General features: G+C 40.8%; 1 protein-coding gene and 2 pseudogenes across 1 annotated transcript; all 3 read left to right on the plus strand.

Moving 5' to 3' along the window:
* The first annotated feature begins 2008 nt into the window (after window positions 1-2008).
* On the plus strand, window positions 2009-3939 carry LOC120855445 (annotated as a pseudogene).
* Window positions 3940-4093: 154 nt separating this feature from the next.
* On the plus strand, window positions 4094-6215 carry LOC120855446 (endosome-associated-trafficking regulator 1-like; the record flags this gene model as incomplete). The annotated part of the gene is made up of 3 exons (XM_040229906.1): window positions 4094-4196; window positions 4266-4378; window positions 4600-6215. Coding segments are annotated over 3 exons (1113 nt in total), but the record flags the coding sequence as incomplete, so codon positions are not given.
* A 7620-nt stretch (window positions 6216-13835) lies between these two features.
* On the plus strand, window positions 13836-14310 carry LOC120855447 (annotated as a pseudogene).
* Window positions 14311-22794: the final 8484 nt, after the last annotated feature.

The raw sequence follows: 22794 nt of genomic DNA on the forward strand, positions 1-22794 counted from the left end.
AGGTCCATCTAGTCAAGGCCATGGTTTTTCCAGTAGTCATGTATGGATGTGAAAGTTGGACTGTGAAGAAAGCTGAGTCCCAAAGAATTGATGCTTTTCAACTGGGGTGTTGGAGAAGACTCTTGAGAGTCCCTTGGACTGCAAGGAGATCCAACAAGTCCATCCTATAGGAGATAAGTCCTGGGTGTTCTTTGGAAGGACTGATGCTAAAGCGGAAACTCCAATACTCTGGCCACGTCATGCAAAGAGTCAACTCATTGGAAAAGACTCTGATGCTGGGAGGGATTGGGGGCAGGAGGAGAAGGGGATGACAGAAGATGAGATGGCTGGATGGCATCACCAACTCGATGGACGTGAGTCTGAGTGAACTCTGGGAGTTGGTGATGGACAGGGAGGCCTGACGTGCTGCGATTCTTGGGGTCTCAAAGAGTCGGACACAACAGAGTGACTGAACTGAACTGAACTGCTGCTGCTGCTGCTAAGTCGCCTCAGTCGTGTCCCACTCTGTGCAACCCCATAGACAGCAGACAATCAAACTCCTCCATCCATGGGATTTTTTAGTCAAGAGTACTGAAGTGGGTTGCCATTGCCTTCTCTGAGATACTAGGAAGAAGCAAATAAATTTCTAGAAACATCCAACCTACCAAGACTGAATCATAAAAAATATAAAATCTGAACAGACCAATAACAACTGAGACTGAATCAGTAATCAGGAACCTCCACACACAAAAAAAAGAAACCTCTGATAAATTCTACCAAAAATTTATAAAATAATTAACACTAATTTTCTCCAACTCTTCTCAATAATTGAAGAGGGAACACTTCCCAGATCATCTTGTGAAGACAACATTACTCTGACACAAAAGGCAGACAAGGACACTATAAGAAAAGAAAACTGCAGGCCAATATCTCTTATGAACATGGATACAAAATTCCTCAACAAAATAAGAACAAACAAAATTCAATACTGTGTTAAAATAGTACTACACAGGGCTTCCCTGGTGACTCAATGGTAAAGAATCTGCCTGCCAGTGCAGGAGACATGGGCTTGATCCCTGGTCCCAGAAGATCCCACATGTAGGCCCGTGCACCACAACTATTGAGCCTGTGTTTTAAGACCAGCAAGCTGCAACTACTGAGCTCATGTGCTGCAACTACTGACACCCTCACACTCTGGAGCCCATGCCCCACAACAAGAGAAGGCATTGCAATAAAAGGCTGGGGCACCAAAACGAAGAGCGACCCTCACTAGCCACTACTAGAGAAAAGCCCAAGCAGCAACAAAGACCCAACAGCCAAAAATGCATAAATAAAATTATTTTTTTAGAAAGAATATTGCACCATGATCAAGTGGGATTTACTCCTGGAACGCAAAGATGGTTCAACATATGCAAATCAATAATGTGATACATGACATTAACAAAATAAAAATTGAAAATTGTACGATTATCTTAATAGATTCAGAAAAGGCCTTTGACAAAATTCAGCAAACTTTCATGATAAGGAAAAAAACTCTCAATAAATTAGATACAGATGGAATATACCTCATAGTAAAGGCAGTGTATTACAAATCAACAGCTAATCATGCTCAATGTTGAAAACCTGAAAGACTTTCCTCTTTGGTTAGGTACAAAACAAAGATACACACTCTAGCCATTTTAAGTCAACATAGTACCTGAAGTTTTCTGGCCTGAGCACTTAGATAAGGAAAAATTTAAAGGCATCTTAATTAGAAAAGAAGTAAAACTGTTTCTATTTGCAGATGACAATCTTATATATAGAAAACCCTAAAAACTCAACTAAAAAACTAGAACTAATAAACAAATTTAGTAAAATTGAAAGGTACAAAAATCAATATACAAAGTATCAGTTGCATTTCCGAATATTAACAATGAACTCCTGGAAAAAGAAATTTTAAAAAAAAATCCCATTTACAATAAAATTAAAAAGAATAAAATTCTTGGAATAAATTTAACCGAGGAGGTAAAAGATCAGTATATTCAGATCCATGAGACCCTTGAGCCATGAACTGACACTCTGGCTAAGCGGCCAGAACCCGCAGCTCCTCCCCTGGGGCAGAGCACACATTCAGTGCAGGGCATCCCTGACTCATCAGGGACATGAGGATCCAGAATTGGGGGCTCTCTGGTGGACAAAATATTTTGAAACCCTGGAGAAGAAGAAAAATTCTCAACAGTAGATGAAGGAATCTTTTGTCAATGACCAAAATGGAACAAGCATTCTGGAAATCATTGAGGGCTTGGGCTTGCCTACACTCCTCATCCTGTGCAGAGGGCTCAGGATCATTTTCTCACAGCACTTATCTTTTTCTTCACGCACTTGGAGAACATGATTCTTCATTGACTTTGCTTTCTTAATAGTTCCCCTGGTAACAATTTTGACCATTTTCTCTACATTTGTTCTCCTTGAGCATCTTGTAATTATCTTTGGGGCCAGGCTGTTCTATATAAAATATGCTGCAAGAAAACTTGATATGTCAGAGTGCTTGCCTGGAAAATTCTTGAAAGTTAGTCTGGATTCAGAATACATTCCAGGCATCTCTTGTTTTCATGTAATTGACAGTGCATTTACTGCTGTTGCCATTGTGGCTATAAACTTCCCATGTTTTCCTAGCTGCTGCTGCTAAGTCATGTCAGTCGTGTCCGACTCTGTGCGACCCCAGAGACAGCAGCCCACCAGGCTCCCCCATCCCTGGGATTCTCTAGGCAAGAACACTGGAGTGGGTTGCCATTTCCTTCTCCAATGCTTGAAAGTGAAAAGGGAAAGTAAAGTCGCTCAGTTGTGTCCGACTCCTAGTGATCCCATGAACTGAAGCCTACCAGGCTCCTCCATCCATGGGATTTTCCAGGCAAGAGTATTGGAGTGGGGTGCCATCGCCCTCTCCAATGTTTTCCTAGAAGACTTCCTAAAATCAGGCTCTATGTGATAGGAGCAATGGATTTTGAAATAGGAGGATTTCTTTTGAGGACTGCAATGATTTCTCCAAAGATTAGAAGAAAATATACAAAGGGTCCAGATTTTATTTTACAAAGTCACTGTACTCTGGCCATTAGTCTTCCTAGGAATGGGATGATTAATTATTATAAGACCTGTAGGATCTCAGGAACATTTAACTGAGTATCGAGTTCAATGGAACATTTCCTTTACTGTAATAGTTGTGAAATTGATAGCATCACAGGTTTTGATTACTTTTCCCCTAAATAAACCCTTGATTGTGGCCATCAGCATTACTGTATTATACCAACTAGCCTTGATTTTACCCCCATTGAAGAGATTAATTTTGCATGGCACAGGGGTTGGTTTACTAAATACCAACAGTGAAAAAATAACCTCTACCTTGTCGTATATCACAGTACTCATGGCTAGTGTTCAAACAGGGTCATATGAACTTAAAAAAAGAAATCATTTATCAAAGACTGGATAAAAGTAGCATATAATCTGCTGACATCTATTGGCCTCTTCATATCACTTTACATAGTTCGGGTAAATGTAGAAGTAGCATCTTAAAGAATGGACAGCTTAGCCTTTTATATTTGTGTAATTGCTTCTTACCTGATCCTCCTTAGTAGTTTAATACTGGGTGATATAATTTTGAGTTTTGCCAAATTTCTAAATAAGGGTGCAGTATTACCATGTTCTTGGAAATTTATTCCATCACATGCTGCAAATAAAAAGCATTCAGAATATCTACTCTCTGAAGTTGAAAGAAAACCCACTCTTTGTTTAATCACAGCAACGAACAGAACAAATTAATTTTTTCTTGCTGTCAAATGTAACAAAGACAAAATCAACCTGTTAGTACATACATTACACAGAAGTATATTGTGGGCTTTATTTGTGCTCAACCTCTGTATGTTTATCAACTGTTTAATTATATAGGCATTGCACTTGCAAGACAAGACTATAAAATCTTGGTGATCAATAGGGGTAGGATATGTTTTCAACAATATTATTTTAATGAGGAAGAGAAAACATAAAATGTGAAGAAAATAGGACTTTTGGAGGCGACGGAGGCGGGCGACTCGGGCCGCGGCCGGGACGAAGCCGGGGCCATGGGAGCCGCCGCTGCCGGGCTGAAGAGGGCCGGCGCCGCGCAGCCCGCGGCGATGGGGTCTACGCGCGCCGCCCGGGAGTCACCCCGCTGTCCCGGGCCCGGAGCCTCGTCATTCCGGACGATTTTGGCTATGGAAAGGGGAATTGTGCTAAGCAAGGTCCACCAGGAGCTCAGAACACACACTTTGGAGATGATAAACTCGGAGATCTCGAAGCGGCAAACCCATTCTCCTTTAAAGAGTTCTTGAAGACCAAGAACCTGAGCTTGTCGAAAGAGGACGCCGACAGCAGGGTTTACCCGAAGGTAAACCCGAGGCCACGTCTGCAGCGACCCTAGAAACCCTCCAGACATCTCTCCTGACGCGCGCGGGATGAGGGGCGAAGCGGGCAGCTGGTGTGCCCCGCGGAGCTGCAGCGTGGGGTTCAGGGCCGCCGGGCTCCGTGCTCTCTGTGCCAGCAGCAGACGTCTGGGAGGGACGGCCTGCAGCGGCCCCAGTCTGAGCATTGCTTCCCCGCCTTCTCTAGGAAGCCGCGAGGCACCCACTGGGACTTGACTGCACCTCCCCAGCTTCCCAGACTGTGGGCTATGGCCTGGAATATCAGCCACCATTTTTTGAAGACCCGACGGGGGCTGGCGACCTCCTGGAAGAGGACGAGGACGAGGAGGACGGGTGGAACGGGGCCTACTTGCCGTCCGCCGTGGAGCAGACGCGCTCCCCCAGGGTGGCCGCCAGCACATCGCCCTGCAGCACGTACATCTCCTTTTTCTCCAACCCGTCGGAGCTGGTGGGGCCCGAGTCTCTGCCCCCGTGGACGCTGAGCGACTCCGACTCTCGCCTCTCCCCAACGGGGAGCCCCAGCACTGACTTCACAGCCCACGGAGAGAGTCTGGGGGACAGGCACCTTCGGACGCTGCAGATAAGTTACGAAGCACTGAAAGATGAGAATTCTAAGCTAAGAAGAAAGCTGACTGAGGTTCAGAGCTCCTCTGAAACTCAAACAGAAATGGTGAGGACACTTGAGCAGAAGTTAGAAGCGAAAATGATCAAGGAGGAGAGTGACTATCAAGACCTGGAGTCGGTGGTGCAGCAGGTGGAACAGAATCTGGAGCTCATGACTAAGCGTGCAGTGAAGGCAGAAAATCACGTCCTGAAACTGAGACAGGAGGTCAGCTTGCTCCAGGCCCAGGTCTCTAACTTCAAGCGTGAGAACGAAGCCCTGCGGTCAGGCCAGGGCGCCAGCCTGATGGTGGTGAAGCAGAACACGGACGTGGCCCTGCAGAACCTCCGTGTGGTCATGAACAATGCGCACGCCTCCATCAAGCAGCTAGTTTCTGGAGCTGAAACACTGAATCTGGTTGCTGAAATCCTTAAATCTATAGACAGAATTTCTGAGATTAAAGACCAAGGGGAGGAGTCATGAGATCCGCGGAGGTGCTTCCAGCTCCCAGTTCTGTTCACATCCTGAAGCCACTTCCCGACGGATCCCGAGCTGCCGCGGCGTCTCCATGTGCGGCCTCCACCCACAGTAAAGCTTTATCCCGAGACACTACCTTCGTGACCGCGGCAGTGTTATTAGCCACACACGGGGGCCGCACCTGCGCTCCTGTGCAGCCTTTCTAGGCGAGTTCCACACCGCTTCATAGACGCTGATCATCTCTTCGAAGGCAATTCTATAAAAGCAGTGATTTTTTTTTTTAAGTTAGTAAACGAAAGCAGCGATTCTGTAGTCAGTGTCTCCCATCGTCATTCCAGAGCTCTAGGTGTAAGAGGAGTTCCATTGGTCGTCTTTGCTTTTGTCAGTAGAGACACATTATACGAGCCGTAAAGTGCATCCTTGCCTTGGACAGGGACGTGTGCCTTCCTGCCCTCGCCCTGCACGCCCTGGCTTGCCGTCTGCTCCCTCCGCTTCTGGCAGGGGAGGGCTCTTGCCAGGTTGGTGGTCTGAGCACAGACGCCCTGTGCGGTGGTCGCTCTTGTCCCCCTAGGGACCGAGGTCAGCACAGGCATTCCAGGGAGGGACACCATCTAAGAGCATATCTTCACTGGCCTTCAGACTTGGGAACTCTTTGGCTGGAGGGTCTGATAGGCGTTTCCAGTGGCATCTTGGCCAGCGACGTGCAGGATTCAGGGATGTGAGGCGTGGGCAGAGAGTCCCCGGGTCCGCATGAGGACTCCCAGGGTGCCTTCCAGCGCCTTCCTTTCGTAAGGGAGCTGTAACATACACTAGATGCCTTTTTGGCTGTTTTTTCCTGTGGGTGTTATTTTTTTTTAATAAATGTCCTTTTCTTTTCGTGTTCAAAAAAAAGAAAAAGAAAATAGGACTTTTGAAAGCCAACATTAACTATAATTTATTATAAAATTGTTTCATTACTACTCTAACAGTAATGATGCTTAATATTTCAAATGTATCTCAATACTACGTAAAACAAACCAATACAGAAGAAACAAAGCATTGTGACTTGTTAGGATATGTAAATTCCAATATTTTAAAGAAACTATTGTGTTTATAGTTGTGACACTAGAAGATTAAAGGAATGAGAAGGAGGATTTTTACTTTCCATCTTATATTACCTATTATGAGTCTGTACTTTTACAGTATGAATCACTTTTATAATATTTACATTAAAAAATCTTAATTGTGAAATTGTAAAAAAAATTATAAGACATTGGTAAAAGGAATTGAAGACAAAAATAAATGGGATTATAATTCATATTCATAGATTGGACGAATTAACAATGTTAAAATATCCATGCTACCCAAAATAATCATTCAGTTCAGTTCAGTTCAGTCGCTCAGTCATGTCCGACTCTGCGACCCCATGAATGGCAGCACGCCAGGCCTCCCTGTCCATCACCAACTCCCAGAGTTCACTCAGACTCACGTCCATCGAGTCAGTGATGCCATCCAGCCATCTCATCCTTGGTCGTCCCCTTCTCCTCCTGCCCCCAATCCCTCCCAGCATCAGAGTCTTTTCCAATGAGTCAACTCTTCTCATGAGGTGGCCAAAGTACTGGAATTTCAGCTTTTGCATCATTCCTTCCAAAGAAATCCCAAGGCTGATCTCCTTCAGAATGGACTGGATGGATCTCCTTGCAGTCCAAGGGACTCTCAAGAGTCTTCTCCAACACCACAGTCCAAAAAGCATCAATTCTTTGGCACTCAGCCTTCTTCACAGTCCAACTCTCACATCCATACATGACCACAGGAGAAACCATAGCCTTGACTAGATGGACCTTAGTCAGCAAAGTAATGTCTCTGCTTTTGAATATGCTGTCTAGGTTGGTCATAACTTTTCTTCCAAGGAGTAAGCATCTTTTAATTTCATGGCTGCAGTCATCATCTGCAGTGATTTTGGAGCCCAAAAAAATAAAGTCTGACACTGTTTCCACTGTTTCTCCATCTATTTCCCATGGAGTGATGGGACCAGATGCCATGATCTTCATTTTCTGAATGTTGAGCTTTAAGCCAACTTTTTCACTCTCCTCTTTTACTTTCATCAAGAGGCTTTTTAGCTCCTCTTCAGTTTCTGCCATAAGGGTGGTGTCATCTGCATATCTGAGGTTATTGATGTTTCTCCCGGCAGTCTTGATTCCAGCTTGTGTTTCTTCCAGTCCAGCATTTATCATGATGTACTCTGCATATAAGTTAAATAAGCAGGGTGACAATATACAGTCTTGACGCACTCCTTTTCCTATTTGGAACCAGTCTGTTGTTCCATGTCCAGTTCTAACTGTTGCCTCCTGACCTGCATACAGATTTCTCAAGAGGCAGGTTAGGTGGTCTGGTATTAGATCTTGTGAAATCCCTATCAAAATTTCACTGGAATTTTCATAGGAATACAACAAACAATCCTAAAATTTATATAAAGCCACAAAACACTTTGAGTAGTCAAAGCAAACTTGAGAAAGAACAAAGCTGGAGTCATCACACTTCCTGATTTCAAACTACATTACAAAGTTTTAGTAATCAAAACAGTGTGGTGCTGGCATAAAAATAGACACATAGATGAGTGGAATAGAACACAAATCCCAGTAGTAATCTCATGCATATATGGTTAATTAATTTTTGATGAAGGCACCAATAATATACAATGGGGAAAGGATAGTCTCTTCAATAAATGGTGCTGGGATATATACATGCAAAAGAATGAAACTAGATTTCTGTATTACACTGCCCATAAAAATCAACTCAAAATCGATTAAAGATTTGGATGTAAGACCTAAAACTGTTAAAACTACAGAATAAAACAGGGATAAGCACCTTAACATTGGTATTGGCAATAATTTATTTTAATATATTATTGCTGATAAAAATAGCAATAACTTCAGATATGTGGATGATATCACTCTAATGGTAGAAAGCGAGGAGGAAATAAAGAACCTCTTGATGAGGGTGAAAGAAGAGAGTGAAAAAACTGGCTAAAAACTCAACATTCAAAAAACAAAGATCATGCCATCTGGTGCCAACACTTCATGTCAGATAGAATGGGGAAAAAATGGAAACAGTGACAGATTTTATTTTCTTGGGCTCCAAATCAGTGAGGACAGTGACTACAGCCATGAATTTAAGACTCATTCTCCTTGAAAGGAATACTATGGCAAATCTAGACAGTGTATTAAAAAGCAGAGACATCACTTTGCCAACAAAGGCCCATATTGTCAAAGCTATGGTTTTTCCAGTAGTCATGTATGCATGTGAGAGTTGGACCATTAAAGAAGGCTGAGCACTAAAGAATTGATGTCTTTGAATTGTGGTGGTAGAGGAGACTCTTGAGAGTCCCTTGGTGTCCAAGAAGATCAAACCAGTCAATTCTTTTTTTTTTTTTTTTTTCTGGTTTTATTTATTTATTTATTTATTTATTAAATTTATTTATTTATTTTTAATTTTTACTTTACAATTCTGTATTGGTTTTGGCATAGATTGACATGAATCCACCACAGGTGTACATGCGTTCCCAAACATGAACCCCCCTCCCACCCCCCTCCCCACAACATCTCTCTGGGTCATCCCTGCGCGTCAGCCCCAAGCGTGTCATATCCTGCATCAGACATAGACTGGTATTTCGATTCTTACATGTTATTATACATGTTTCAATGCCATTCTCTCAAATCATCACACCCTCTCCCTCTCCCTCTGAGTCCAGAAGTCCGCTATACACATCTGTGTCTTTTTTGCTGTCCTGCATACAGGGTCATCATTGCCATCTTCCTAAATTCCATATATATGTGTTAGTATACTGTATTGGTGTTTTTCTTTCTGGCTCACTTCACTCTGTATAATTGGCTCCAGTTTCATCCATCTCATCAGAACTGATTCAAATGTATTCTTTTTAATGGCTGAGTAATACTCCATTGTGTATATGTACCACAGCTTTCTTATCCATTCATCTACTGATGGACATCTAGGTTGTTTCCATGTCCTGGCTATTATAAACAGTGCTGCGATGAACATTGGGGTACATGTGTTTCTTTCAATTCTGGTTTCCTCTGTGTGTATGCCCAACAGTGGGATTGCTGGGTCATAAGGCATTTCTATTTGCAATTTTTTAAGGAATCTCCACACTGTTCTCCATAGTGGCTGTACTAGTTTGCATTCCCACCAACAGTGTAGGAGGGTTCCCTTCTCTCCACACCCTCTCCAGCATTTATTGCTTGCAGATTTTTGGATCGCAGACATTCTGACTGGTGTGAAGTGGTACCTCATTGTGGTTTTGATTTGCATTTCTCTAATAATGAGTGATGTTGAGCATCTTTTCATGTGTTTGTTAGCCATCCGTATGTCTTCTTTGGAGAAATGTCTATTTAGTTCTTTGGCCCATTTTTTTATTGGGTCGTTTATTTTTCTGGAATTGAGCTGCAGGAGTTGCTTGTATATTTTTGAGATTAGTTGTTTGTCAGTTGCTTCATTTGCTATTATTTTCTCCCATTCGGAAGGCTGTCTTTTCAGTTTGCTTATGTTTTCCTTTGTTGTGCAGAAGCTTTTAATTTTAATTAGATCCCATTTGTTTATTTTTGCTTTTATTTCCAGAATTCTGGGAGGTGGATCATAGAGGATCCTGCTGTGGTTTATGTCAGAGAGTGTTTTGCCTATGTTCTCCTCTAGGAGTTTTATAGTTTCTGGTCTTACATTTAGATCTTTAATCCATTTTGAGTTTATCTTTGTGTGCGGTGTTAGAAAGTGATCTAGCTTCATTCTTTTACAAGTGGTTGACCAGTTTTCCCAGCACCACTTGTTAAAGAGATTGTCTTTACTCCATTGTATATTCTTGCCTCCTTTGTCAAAGATAAGGTGTCCATATGTATGTGGATTTATCTCTGGGCTTTCTATTTTGTTCCATTGATCTATATGTCTGTCTTTGTGCCAATACCATACTGTCTTGATGACTGTGGCTTTGTAGTAGAGCCTGAAGTCAGGCAAATTGATTCCTCCAGTTCCATCCTTCTTTCTCAAGATTGCTTTGGCTATTCGTGGTTTTTTGTATTTCCATACAAATCTTGAAATTATTTGTTCTAGTTCTGTGAAAAACAAACCAGTCAATTCTAAAGGAAATTCATCTGGTATATTCATTGGAAGGACTGATGCTGAAGTTAAACCTCCAATACTTTGGCCACCTAATGTGAAGAGCTAACTCACTGAAAAAAATTCTGATGCTGGGAAAGATTGAAAACAAAAGGAGAAGAGGGTGGCAGAGGATGAGATAGCATCACCAACTCAATGGACATGATCTGAGCAAACTCTGAGAGATAGTGAAGGACAGGGAAACCTGGTATGCTGCAGCTCATGGGGTTGCAAAGAGTTGGACACAACTTAGTCCCTGAACAACACCAATGATACCAAAAGCAAAGGCAACAAAAGCAAAAATAAACAACTGGGACTATATCAACTAAAAAGCTGCTAAGTAGCAAATGAAACCATCAACTAAATGAACATACAGCCAACGGAATGGGAGAAAATATTTGCAAAGGATATATTTAATAAGAAGTTATTATCCAAAATATACAAAGAACTCATACAACTCATAAGCAAAAATAATAATCAATTAAAAATAGGCAAAGAACCTGAATATATATTTTTCCAAAAAAAACAGGTATTTTAAAAGTTCCTCAACTTGACTTATCATCAAGAAAATGAAAATCTAAATTTTGTTTAACCACAGGACTTGCAGTGACCTTTAACCCATGAAAGCACATGTCCTGATTTGCAGCCCATAGAGTCACATGTAAATTCCTGATATGACTTCTCCAGCAATGCCTGGGATCAGCAGTTCTCTTTGCTTGCTTCCCAGTGCCTTTCTCTTTGTTGTTGCTCAGTCACTCGGTCATGTCTGACTCTTTGCCACCCAGTGGACTACAGCACGCCAGGCTTCCCTGTCCTTCACTATCTCCTGGAATTTGCTCAAGCTCATGTCCATTGAGTCGGTGATGCCATTCAACCATCTCATCCTCTGTCACCTGCTTCTCCTACTGCCTTCAATCTTTCCCAGCATCAGGGTCGTTTCCAGTGAGTCAGCTGTTTGCTTCAGGTGACCAAAATATTTGAGATTCAACTTCAGCATCAGTCCTTCCAATGAATATTCAAGGTTTATTTCCTTTAAGATTGACTGGTTTGATCTCTTTGCAATCCAAGAGACTCTCAAGAGTCTTCTCCAACATCACAATTTGAAAGTATCAATTCTTCGGCGTTCAGCCTTTTTTATCACCCAGCTTTCACATCCGTACATGACTACTGGAAAAACCTTCCTCTAGTTTTCTCCTTAATATGACCCTGGAGGGGCTTTCCAGACTCCCACTTTTTTGGTTCTAGTTGACCAGTCAGCCTTAACCTGGGAACCCTAAAGCATGCCACCCAAAGACCCTAATAAAGGCATGTACTCCACATCTGGCTCTCTGTCTGCACCCTACCTTGACCTCCTGATGTGGTCCCTCTGCTGCTGCTGCTGCTGCTGCTGCTGCTGCTAAGTTGCTTCAGTCCTGTCCGACTCTGTGTGACCCCATAGATGGCAGCCCACCAGGCTCCTCCATCCCTGGGATTCTCCAGGCAAGAACACTGGAGTGGATTGCCATTTCCTTCTCCGATGCATGAAAGTGGAAAGTGAAAATTGAAAGGGAAGTCACTCAGTCGTGTCCAACTCTTCGAGACCCCATGGACTGCAGCCTACCAGGCTCCTCTGTCCATGGGATTTTCCAGGCAAGAATACTGGAGTGGGTTGCCATTACCTTCTCCATGTTCCCTCTAGGCTTGCCAAATACCTCCAGGACCTGTGAGTAGTAAACCTCTATTTCAATTCCTCTCCTGGTCTGTTGTTGAACATCAGCTCACCTTATGCTCCACTTAACAAGGGCAAACTTTAAAAAAAAATCATAACAAAATACATATAATAGAACATATTCAACCTTTAAAAAGAAAGAAATCCTTCCATTTGTGACAGCATAAGTAAGCACAGAGAGCATTATGCTAAATCAGCCAGACAAAAACAAGACAAATACTGAATGGTATCACTCATATTTGGGATATTTTTTTCAAGTCAAGTTCATAGTAAAAGTTATTAGCAACAGAGTATAAAATTATGGTTACCAGTAACTATGGGATGGGGGAATGAGAGTTGGTAAAAGGGTACAACCTTTGAATTATAAGATAAATAAAGTCTAAGGATCTAAGGCAGTGTATGATGACTAGAGTTGATAATACTGTATTGTATAATTGAAATTCGCTAAGATAGCTGTAAGATGGCTCTCTTATATAAAAAGACCAAATGTGAGGTGATATACATGTTACTCAACTCAGTTGTGGGAAAACTTTCACAATATGTATGTACATCAAATCATCATGTTTAACACTTTAAATATATTATAATTTTGTCAAGCAAAGCTCAATGAACCTGAAAAAAGTTATTTGGGTCTGTATAAAATTCTACATCTAAAAATTAGGAAGTACCTGAGCTCCTCAAGCATACAACGGGAAGGGAGGAGGGAGGGGGGTTCAGGATGGGGAACACGTGTATACCTGTGGTGGATTCATGTTGATATATGGCAAAACCAATACAATATTGTAAAGTAATTAACCTCCAATTAAAATAAATAAACATATTTTAAAAAAGAAATATATAAATCGCTATCTTCTAAGGCATAAAGTCCCAATACTTTTCAATGAATAGGTAGCTTATAAATTCTGTTCACGTTCTCTGACCATAGCATCACTAACCTAAAGTTAATAACAAAAAAGTAAGTGCTTAAATTTCCATATACTTGCTTTACAAACCTACTTCTGGGGAATTTATTAGTCAAAAGAGAAAATATGCTGAAAATTTTTTAAAAACTTAAGACCAAAGCACAATAAAAATATTGCACATCAAAACTGTGAGATGTACAGTTTTACTGTCCTGTTTCTGAAGGTAGATTCTATGTAAATTAGATTAATATTTTTCTTTTGTTGCTCAAATCTTTTATATCTATGCTGATTTTTTTTTGGCTGCTGTACTTACTAATAATTGTGAGAGATGTATTGAAACCTCCCTTGAAAGTCCATCAATTTTTGAGTAAAGTGGTATTTCAAGAGAAATCTGTAGACTTTAAAATGTTTGTATTGGAACAAGGAAACACTGAAATTTTGTGACCCAAATGACCTTTTTAAGACATTGCCAATTGCCTGGGCATGCTTTGGTTGTGGTAACAGGAACTTGCAGGTTTGCAGGTCCTGGACAGGAGGTTGAGTGGGGGTCAGCCATGAGAACCCAGCTTGAGTGAAATTTCCTGAAAAAAAGGAGTGACTATATGTAATGGTCTGAATTTTGGATGACAATGGCCTTCTTATTGTCAGCACAGAAAAGCAAAGATCCGAATTCCCAAGTCAGAGCCTGAATCCCAAAGGCAGAAACCAAGATAGTAGGGATTAGATACAATAGCAATGACCTGCTACCTTGGAGAGTAATCTGGGTACCAAATATCTTTACATGTGCCATTATGAGCTGAATGTCATCACAAAAAAATTTGGCTGATGTGAAAGGCTATACTGTGTGTTGCCTTGTTCCCATGTAATGAATGCATAGAATGTCATCCAGGACAATATAAAAGAAGCTATTTCCACGTCTGATAAATACCATGATAGTGATAAGACAACAGCTGTGAGGCTCATATTTAACATGACTAGGTTCACATTCAGGAAATTCACACTGAAGCACAACAAGAGTGTACTGACTTTTCAATTAACAGCAGATGGAGCCAGAAATTTCTGTGAGCCACATCTCATTAAATCTCAAGGAAACTGGGATTACTCTGCTAAGAAACTCCTAATGTCTTTCTTCTTGAATTTACACATAACTTTTTAACAGTCAGCACAGCAAAAGTGCACATCTGAAAAATATAAAGCCTCAAATCTTCCTCTCTCTCCTGTCACATGAAATCTACATCTATTTAAACTATTGATTTAGTGTTTAAAATAAAGGTCTGTCATCTATGGATTGAATGAGGGTAACCCCCTCTCTTGTATCCTGGTTTCCTGGGATGCTGGTGGTTCTGCAGAAGGGCATCAGTTATCTGTCATTCGCTGCACATCAGCAATTGCTCTTCTGGAAGGACAATTAAATGATTGTTGTGTTCTTAGTGGGATGAGCAGACACACCTATGTGAACATCTGGCCCAAATGAAGATAATATGTAGTGTCCTTGGGGGAAAAAATAGGGCCCAAATGAGAGCAGCATTGAAGAATTTGCTTTAGAGGGTTTAGGAAAACACACCTGCCCACACAAAAACCTAGATAAAAAACACATCTGTCCTGATAAGTGCTATGTCGTGGACGTACGTCTTACTATCCAGCAATTAGAAACAACAAATTAGATGTGCATGTAGCAGTAGACGGAGAAGGCAATGGCACCCACTCCAGTACTCTTGCCTGGAAAATCCCATGAACGGAGGAGCCTGGTAGGCTGCAGTCCATGGGGTCATGAAGAGTTGGACACTTACTGAGTGACTTCACTTTCACTTTTCACTTTCATGCATTGGAGAAGGCAATGGCAACCCACTCCAGTGTTCTTGCCTGGAGAATCCCAGGGATGGCGGAGCCTGGTGGGCTGCTGTCTGTGGGGTTGCACAGAGTCGGACACGACTGAAGCGACTTAGCAGTAGCAGCAGAGACAAATATTAAAACAATGTTTAGGGGGAAAAAAGGTAATAAAGGTAAGAGATAGATAAATAGAGATGACAGATATATCAAACACCATTTGTGAATTTTTTTATTTTTATTTATTTATTTATTTTCATTGGAGGCTAATTATATTACAATATTGTAGTGGTTTTTGTGCCATACATTGACATGAATCAGCCATAGGTATACATGTGTCCCCCAGCCTGAGTCCCCCTCCCAGCTCTCTCCCCAACACCTCCCTTAGGGTTGTCCCAGTGCACCAGCTTTGAGTGCCCTATTTCATGCATTGAAGTTGGACTACTGATCTATTTCATATATGGTAATATACATATTTCAATGCTATTCTCTCAAATCATCCCACCCTCACCTTCTCTAAAACACATGCACACAGAACAATTCTTAAGGACATAAATAAACAAAAAGTTACCTAGGAAACACTTGAAAATAGTTACCTATGAATAAAATTGGGAATGGAGTTGACTAACGAGATTAAAGGCAATAAATCAGTTAAACAAAAAAAAATTCTTTCCCAGACTAAGCATGCTAATATGCCATCGACTAAGGAATATAACTAACTCAACCATCTGTAACTGAAGTCCAACAGAAAAATACAAATCCATAATAAAATATTTGCAAGGTGTCACAGGAACCATGAATGAGAATTGCTATGTATACAGGATCTAGAATTTCTATGCTATCTGTGGTATGCAATAAATATGTGGAACCGTGAAGGAAGTGCAAGCTGAGTGCAGATTCAGTTTCATACTTCAAAGAAGTATGAACAGAGAAACATTAAAATTAGATTTAAGGACTTTCAACTCAACTAGCTTAATTAAATTTTTAAAAATAGACTTCACTGTAATAACACTAGCAGCTGTGTCCTAAATAAATGGTTTTATTTTTTCAATTATATTCTTCTATAAAGTGTGATTTATCTTTTTAATACTATTCTGAAAATTTTCTAAATCTGCTAATTTGGTTGAGTTTTCTTTCTTGGTAAAAATAAGACAAATATGAATTCTGATTATATCATAAATTTACCATCAGAATAGGTAAGACAAGTTCACAAGTCCATCTATATCACCACCTAAGACTACCATTCAATCACTTATAGCCCAAATTAATTGTAAACCATGAAGAATTTTTACCAAAAACAGGTATAATAAGGAATGTTCTTTATTCTCTTCATATTTTGGATCATCTGTGCACTGGAGAGCTACAATTAACAAATAGATAGTTACCCTGTTCCAGGGGTCAGCAAATTATAGCCCGTAGTCTTATTCCAGCCTGTCACCTCTTTTTGAATGACCCATAGGCTAAGAATGGTTTTATGGCCTCTTGGCCAGCAGTGTCACCCAGATATTCTATCTGATGCTCCTTGGCCAGCCCAAGATGCAAGACAATGGTATCAGGGCAGGGTAGGAGGACCATGGCTTGCCTGCAGGGCACTCCAGTGTCTTGAGTCCACAGCTTTCCAGCCTTTCTTGGGTTAAATGATACTCCTGGGAGATGACAGCTTGAAAAAGTTGAAGTTACTTGGCAGAATATTGCTGCTCCCCCATTTTTGAAGCATTCTTATGGAGAACTGAACATATACAAAAAAGACAGAATGGCATGATGAACCTAATTGGACCCACCCCCCTCCCCCCTTGGGCTTGGCCTGCTCCTCTACACCCTCACTCATGTTCTGAACCAAATCCAGGCATCTTATTCTTTTATCTATAGGCATTTTGAAGTGTATCACAATACCACAACCACACCTAAAACAATAATTACCTGCTTCCATTACATGTCCAGTGTGTTAAAGAAAAGAATTTTTACACTTTTAGATGATTGGGGAAAAAAGAATAATATTTCATAATTCATAAAAATATACTAAATTCATATTTTAATATTATAAATAAAGTTTTATTAGGACACAGGTGTACTCATTCATTTCTTTCCTATGGCTGCTTTCGTGCCACAGAAGCAGGATTGAGCTACTGCACTGAGACAATACAGCCCACAAAGCCTGAAATATTTACTATCTGGCCCCCTACAGAAAAAAAAAAAAAAATTGACAGTTTCTGGCCTATTCTATAGTCTCAATCACTCCTAGCCTTGCAAGAAACTCTGCTTATGCTGCACCTCTGCCTAGAATTATATGACCTTGTTTAGAGTAGGAGCAGACTAATATCTGTGGTCACAAGCCATCTCCAAGATGGAAGCCCTTGCTGATAAGGACCTTCATAGTGATGTCAGCTAAAAGGCTGTGCAGCCCCTGGAGGGAACAGCTGTCCAGGACACACTGTACTCATGATTGGAAATGCTTTTTTTTTTTTTTTTTTAATTTTTGACTCAAGACAGTTAAGACCATTTGGGCTACTAATGGTATTATGTTAACAATCTCTTCAACCTTCACATAATATTACAGCAGTATCTATATTTCCAGAATTTTTGAATACCATATAGAAGTGATGAATCTGTCTGAATATCCATATGATAGATTCTATAATATCAAAAACTTTTGAGATTCAACAATTTTACACACTTCACTGGCCCAGTCCCCTGTCTTGCTAAACACTAGGAAGCTCTGTTACTCCAGAAAGCACTTTAAAAGACTTCAGAGAGAATTAGTGGTCTCTTGGCTAATCCTGGAAAATGAAGCATGATCTTAGCTGAAGCCCTTGGACGTGAGCTCACTTCGTGTCAGCACTGTTCTTAATATTCTGTGACTACGTAAGCGTTGTTGACTGAAAAAAATGCAGAGTGTGAGAGTGCATTGTGAGTTAAGTTTTATTTGTGGCAAAATGAGGACTATAGCCCAAGAGGCAGCATTTCAGATAGCTTTGACTGCTTCAAAGAGTCAAGGAGTAAGGAAGAATTATTATACATGTGATTTTGATGAAGGGTGAATGCATGCAATCAAGCACATGTTTTTGTAGAAAGTTGCTGCTAGCCACAAGTAGTAGTATCACCATGAAAGATTTTAGTACTTTTCTAGGTATGAGAAGATGTAAGAATTGGGCTCATAAAATCTTCTCCTGAAAATAGCTATCTGAAGGCCTACTATGCCAGTTTTTCCCAGGACACAGAGTGCTTCTTTCCTGATCCCTGAACTCTTTTCAGAGTGTGTTAAAGGTCAGCAGCTTGTGATATACTTGTAGAGGCAGAGGGAAAGGGCCAATTTGTAGTTGACGCTTTCTACCAATGAACTATTTTATGCCCTTTTATGCTCTCCATTCTACCATCCCCTTCACTTATTTAGTCTTTTTTTTAATATAAATTTATTTATTTTAATTGGAGGTTAATTAGTCTTTTTTAAAAATATTTATTTATTTGGCTTCCTGGAGGTGAATGGGCTTCTCTAGTTGTGGCACACAGGCTCCAGATTGCAGGCTCAGTAATTGCAGCTTAGTTGCCCATCAGCATGTGAGATCTCAGTTCCCCAACCAGGAACTGAACCCTTTTTCTCTGCATCATTGCAAGGCAGATTATTAACCACTGGACCACCAGGGAGGTCACCACTCATTTAGTCTTAAGCATGTGACTTTTAATATTACCATGGGATATAGCTTTTAATAGCAAGAATATTTTTCTTATAGCGTCTCCTTCCTGTAGCTGCATGATGAAGTCAGTGATTAATGAGATGAATAAGTGTTTTAGGCAATAAGACATTTCATTACAAGCAATGGAGTGTTACAAAACTGTTGGAAGGTAGAGAGAACAGTCTAGGCTGAGAATTGCAGAAATGACTCCCAGGATGTTTTAACTTGGACCAGGATTTCATTTAATCAAGCATGATAATGTGACAGACACAGAGACAATTGCCTCTGCTGGAAGAAATTATTACTTACAATCCTCAAGAGAAGGGGGCATACCACATCATGCAAGTCCACATCGGATAAAATCAAGAGCAGTCACGAGAGAGAAGGAATAAGGGGACAGCATGGGCATAAGACTCTGTTGTGATTTCCACAGGAAAGGCAAGGCAGGTCAAAGTAAATAGTTTAGAATTGGGTTATTTGAATAATTTCAGTGAGTTATGAGTTATAAACGGGCTTCCCTGGTGGCTCAGTGGTAACAAACTCTCTTGCCAATGCAAGAGACACAGGTTCGATCACTGGGTTGTGAAGATCCCCTGCAGGAGGAAAAGGCACCCTCCTCCAGTATTCTTGCCTGGGAAGTCCCATGGACAGAGGATCTTGGCAGGCTATAGTCTGTGGGGGTCACAAAAAAATCAGATATGACTTAGCTACTAACAACAATAAAAACTAAATGAGTTATAAGGGTGGTCTCCAGTTATTTGGTGAGAGTTGGATCATAAAGAAGGGTGAGAGCCAAAGAATTGATGCTTTCAAATTATGGTGCTAGAGAAGACTCTTGAGAGCCCCTTGGAGAGCAAGAAGAAGAGAAGACTCTTGAGAGCCCCTTGGAGAGCAAGAAGATCAAAGCAGTCAATCAATTGACTAAAGGAAATCAACCCTGAATATTCATTGGAAGGACTGAAGCTGAAGCTCCAATATTTTGGTCACCTGTTGCAAAGAGCTGACTGGTTGGAAAAGACCCTGATACTGAGAAAGATTGAAGGCAAAAGGAGAAGGGGGCAACAGAGGATGAAATGGTCAGATAGCATCACCGACTTAATGGACATGAATTTAAGCAAAGTCTGGGAGATAGTGAAAGACAGGGAAGCCTGGCATGCTGCAGTCCGTGGGGTTCCAGAGAGCTGGACACAACTTAGTGACTGAACAACAACTAGTTGTTTGGTACCTTGTCTTGGGGTGATTAAGGGTAGGGGAAATATTGACTTGGTATGTGAGAGTTAGTAATGGAGGTGGTTGGAATATGCGATTTGGATTTGTTGGATGGCATCACTGACTCTATGGACGTGAGTCTGAGTGAACTCCGGGAGTTGGTGATGGACAGGGAGGCCTGGCGTGCTGCAATTCATGGGGTCGCAATGAGTCGGACACGACTGAGCGACTGAACTGAACTGAACTGAACCTGCATATGACAGGTTTGCTTAAAGGAGAGTTTACTATCTCAAGGAATTAGTTATCCCTGGGAGGGCCAGTCTCTCCTTGACAGGTAAGGACCTCAAGATGCCAAAGCATTATAAAATACAGAAAATTTTGAAAACATGATTAGCACACAGGACACTTTACAACTGAGTCATGGTGGTGATTAAGGGAAGGAGGGATCTTTAATCTACTGAATTCAAATCCAAGTTCAATACAGTGGTTGTAATCCAGGGAAGCTGGAGTTAGAGAGATTCTTCTGTCACTGCTAACCACAGCTACTGTCTATGAACACAAAGGTTTGGAGAATGGAAACTGGAATACAGATAAACCTTACATCTCCACAACTCTATTTGCCAGTGAACAGAAATGAAGTAGGAAAAGCTCTTTATTTATTCCTGACTTCCAAAGGTCACATAAGTGGAACTCCTCTTCCAGACAAGATGGAAAAACGAGAACCGTATTTATTCTGGCCTGACATAACTAAAAAAGTGGACAAAGGAGGGAGGTGAGAGGAGGGTGTAAGAGGAAGAGGACATATGTATACCTATGGTTGTTTCATGCTGATATATGGCAAAAAAAAAATCATAATATTGTAAAGTGATAATCATACAATTAAAAACAAAATATAAAAAAGTGGGAAATCTATATGAAACAACAATGTTTGGACATTGACCATCAGGCAGCACAGGGCAGCGATCTCTGACAGAGAGGAATAAGCAAGGTGAGTCAATTACCCCCAGTTCATTTCTTGAAGAGAGCTTTTAAACTGCATCCAGGGAAAGGGTTATATGTAGAGCCTCACAATCTCCCTGAGTTGAGGATGCAGAGTTAGGAATTCAGAAAGGCCAAAGGCTCCCCTTGTGCTTCAGCTAGTGACAAATCTGCCCGCAATGCAGGAGACCTGGGTTTGATCCCTGGGTTGGGAAGATCCCCTGGAGAAGGAAAAGGTACCCACTCCAATATTCTGACTTAAAGAACTCCATGGACACTATAGTCCATGTGGTTGCAACAAGGTGGTCATATTTCACAGGGCAGAGTTGCAGACAGGAAACAGCTGCACAGAGAAGTCCACAGATTTGGAACCTCTCTAGTACTTCAGTACTTCTGCAAAAGGAAATGACAACCCACTCCAGTATTCTTGCCTGGAAAATTCCAAGGACAGAGGAACCTTGGCAGGTTATCATCCATGGGGTTGCAAAGAGTCAGACACAACTTAGCAAATGAACAACAGTACTTCAGTAAAGTGTTAAGATGGTATTATTTAAAGCAGTGAGTCAAAATTAACCCCAAAGTTTGCACTGATCCTACCTAACAACACTTAAAATCAAACCTCTAAAGGATCAGAAAGATTTCCAAGTAACTTAGTTTTAACCCAAAACAAAGCTCAAATGAAGTAAATAGGAAAAGGACATTAATGAGCAGATCAATAAAATTGATAAAACTCTAGCCTGACTAGTCAGTAAAAAAAAAGAAGAAAAAAAGAGGAAAGAAACAAATTAATAATAACAGAAAGGAAAAAGATGACATAACTACAGACCTTATAGATGTTAAAAGATCAATAATGGAATATTACAAATGTAATATTACAAATATTACTTTATGTCATAAAATTTAACAACTCTGAAGAAATGAATAGACTCCTTGAAAAACATAGACCACTAAAGTTCACTTAAAATGAAAGAGATCAGCTGAATAAGTTTATTTCTATCAAAGAAAGTTTAGCTACAAATGTAGGTAAAAAACCTTCCCACAAGTGTCACATGAGTACATCTAATTGGTGAAACCTAATTTACAAACTCACCTAGAGCCAGACATCTTGGAATGTGAAGTCAAGTGGGCCTTAGAAAGCATCACTATGAACAAAGCTAGAGGAGGTGATGGAATTCCAGTTGAGCTGTTTTAAATCCTAAAACATGATGCTGTGAAAGTGCTGCACTCAATATGCCAGCAAATTTGGAAAACTCAGCAGTGACCACAGGACTGGAAAAGGTCAGTTTTCCTTCCTATCCCAAAGAAAGGCAATGCAAAAGAATGCTCAAACTACTGCAAAATTGCACTCATCTCACACGCTAGTAAAGTGATGCTCAAAATTCTTCAAGCCAGGCTTCAGCAATACGTGAATCATAAACTTCCAGATGTTCAAACTGGTTTTAGAAAACACAGAGGAACCAGAGATCAAAGTGCCAACATCCACTGTATCATCAAAAAAGCAAGAGACCTCCAGAAAAATATCTATTTCTGCTTTATTGACTATGCCAAAGCCTTTGACAGTGTGGATCACAAGAAACTGTGGAAAATTCTTCAAAAGATGGGAATACCAGACCACCTGACCTGCCTCTTGAGAAATCTATATGCAGGTCAGTTAGAACTGAACATGGAATAACAGACTGGTTCCAAATAGGAAAAGGAGTACGTCAAGGCTGTATATTGTCACCCTGCTTATTTAACTTCTATGCAGAGTACATCATGAGAAACCCTGGGCTGGAAGAAGCACAATCTGGAATCAAGATTGCCAGGAGAAATCTCAATAACCTCAGATATGCAGATGACACCACTCTTATGACAGAAAGTGAAG

This window comes from Oryx dammah, unplaced genomic scaffold (genome assembly GCF_014754425.2).
Source record: "Oryx dammah isolate SB20612 unplaced genomic scaffold, SCBI_Odam_1.1 HiC_scaffold_28, whole genome shotgun sequence".
Classification (NCBI taxonomy): domain Eukaryota; kingdom Metazoa; phylum Chordata; class Mammalia; order Artiodactyla; family Bovidae; genus Oryx; species Oryx dammah.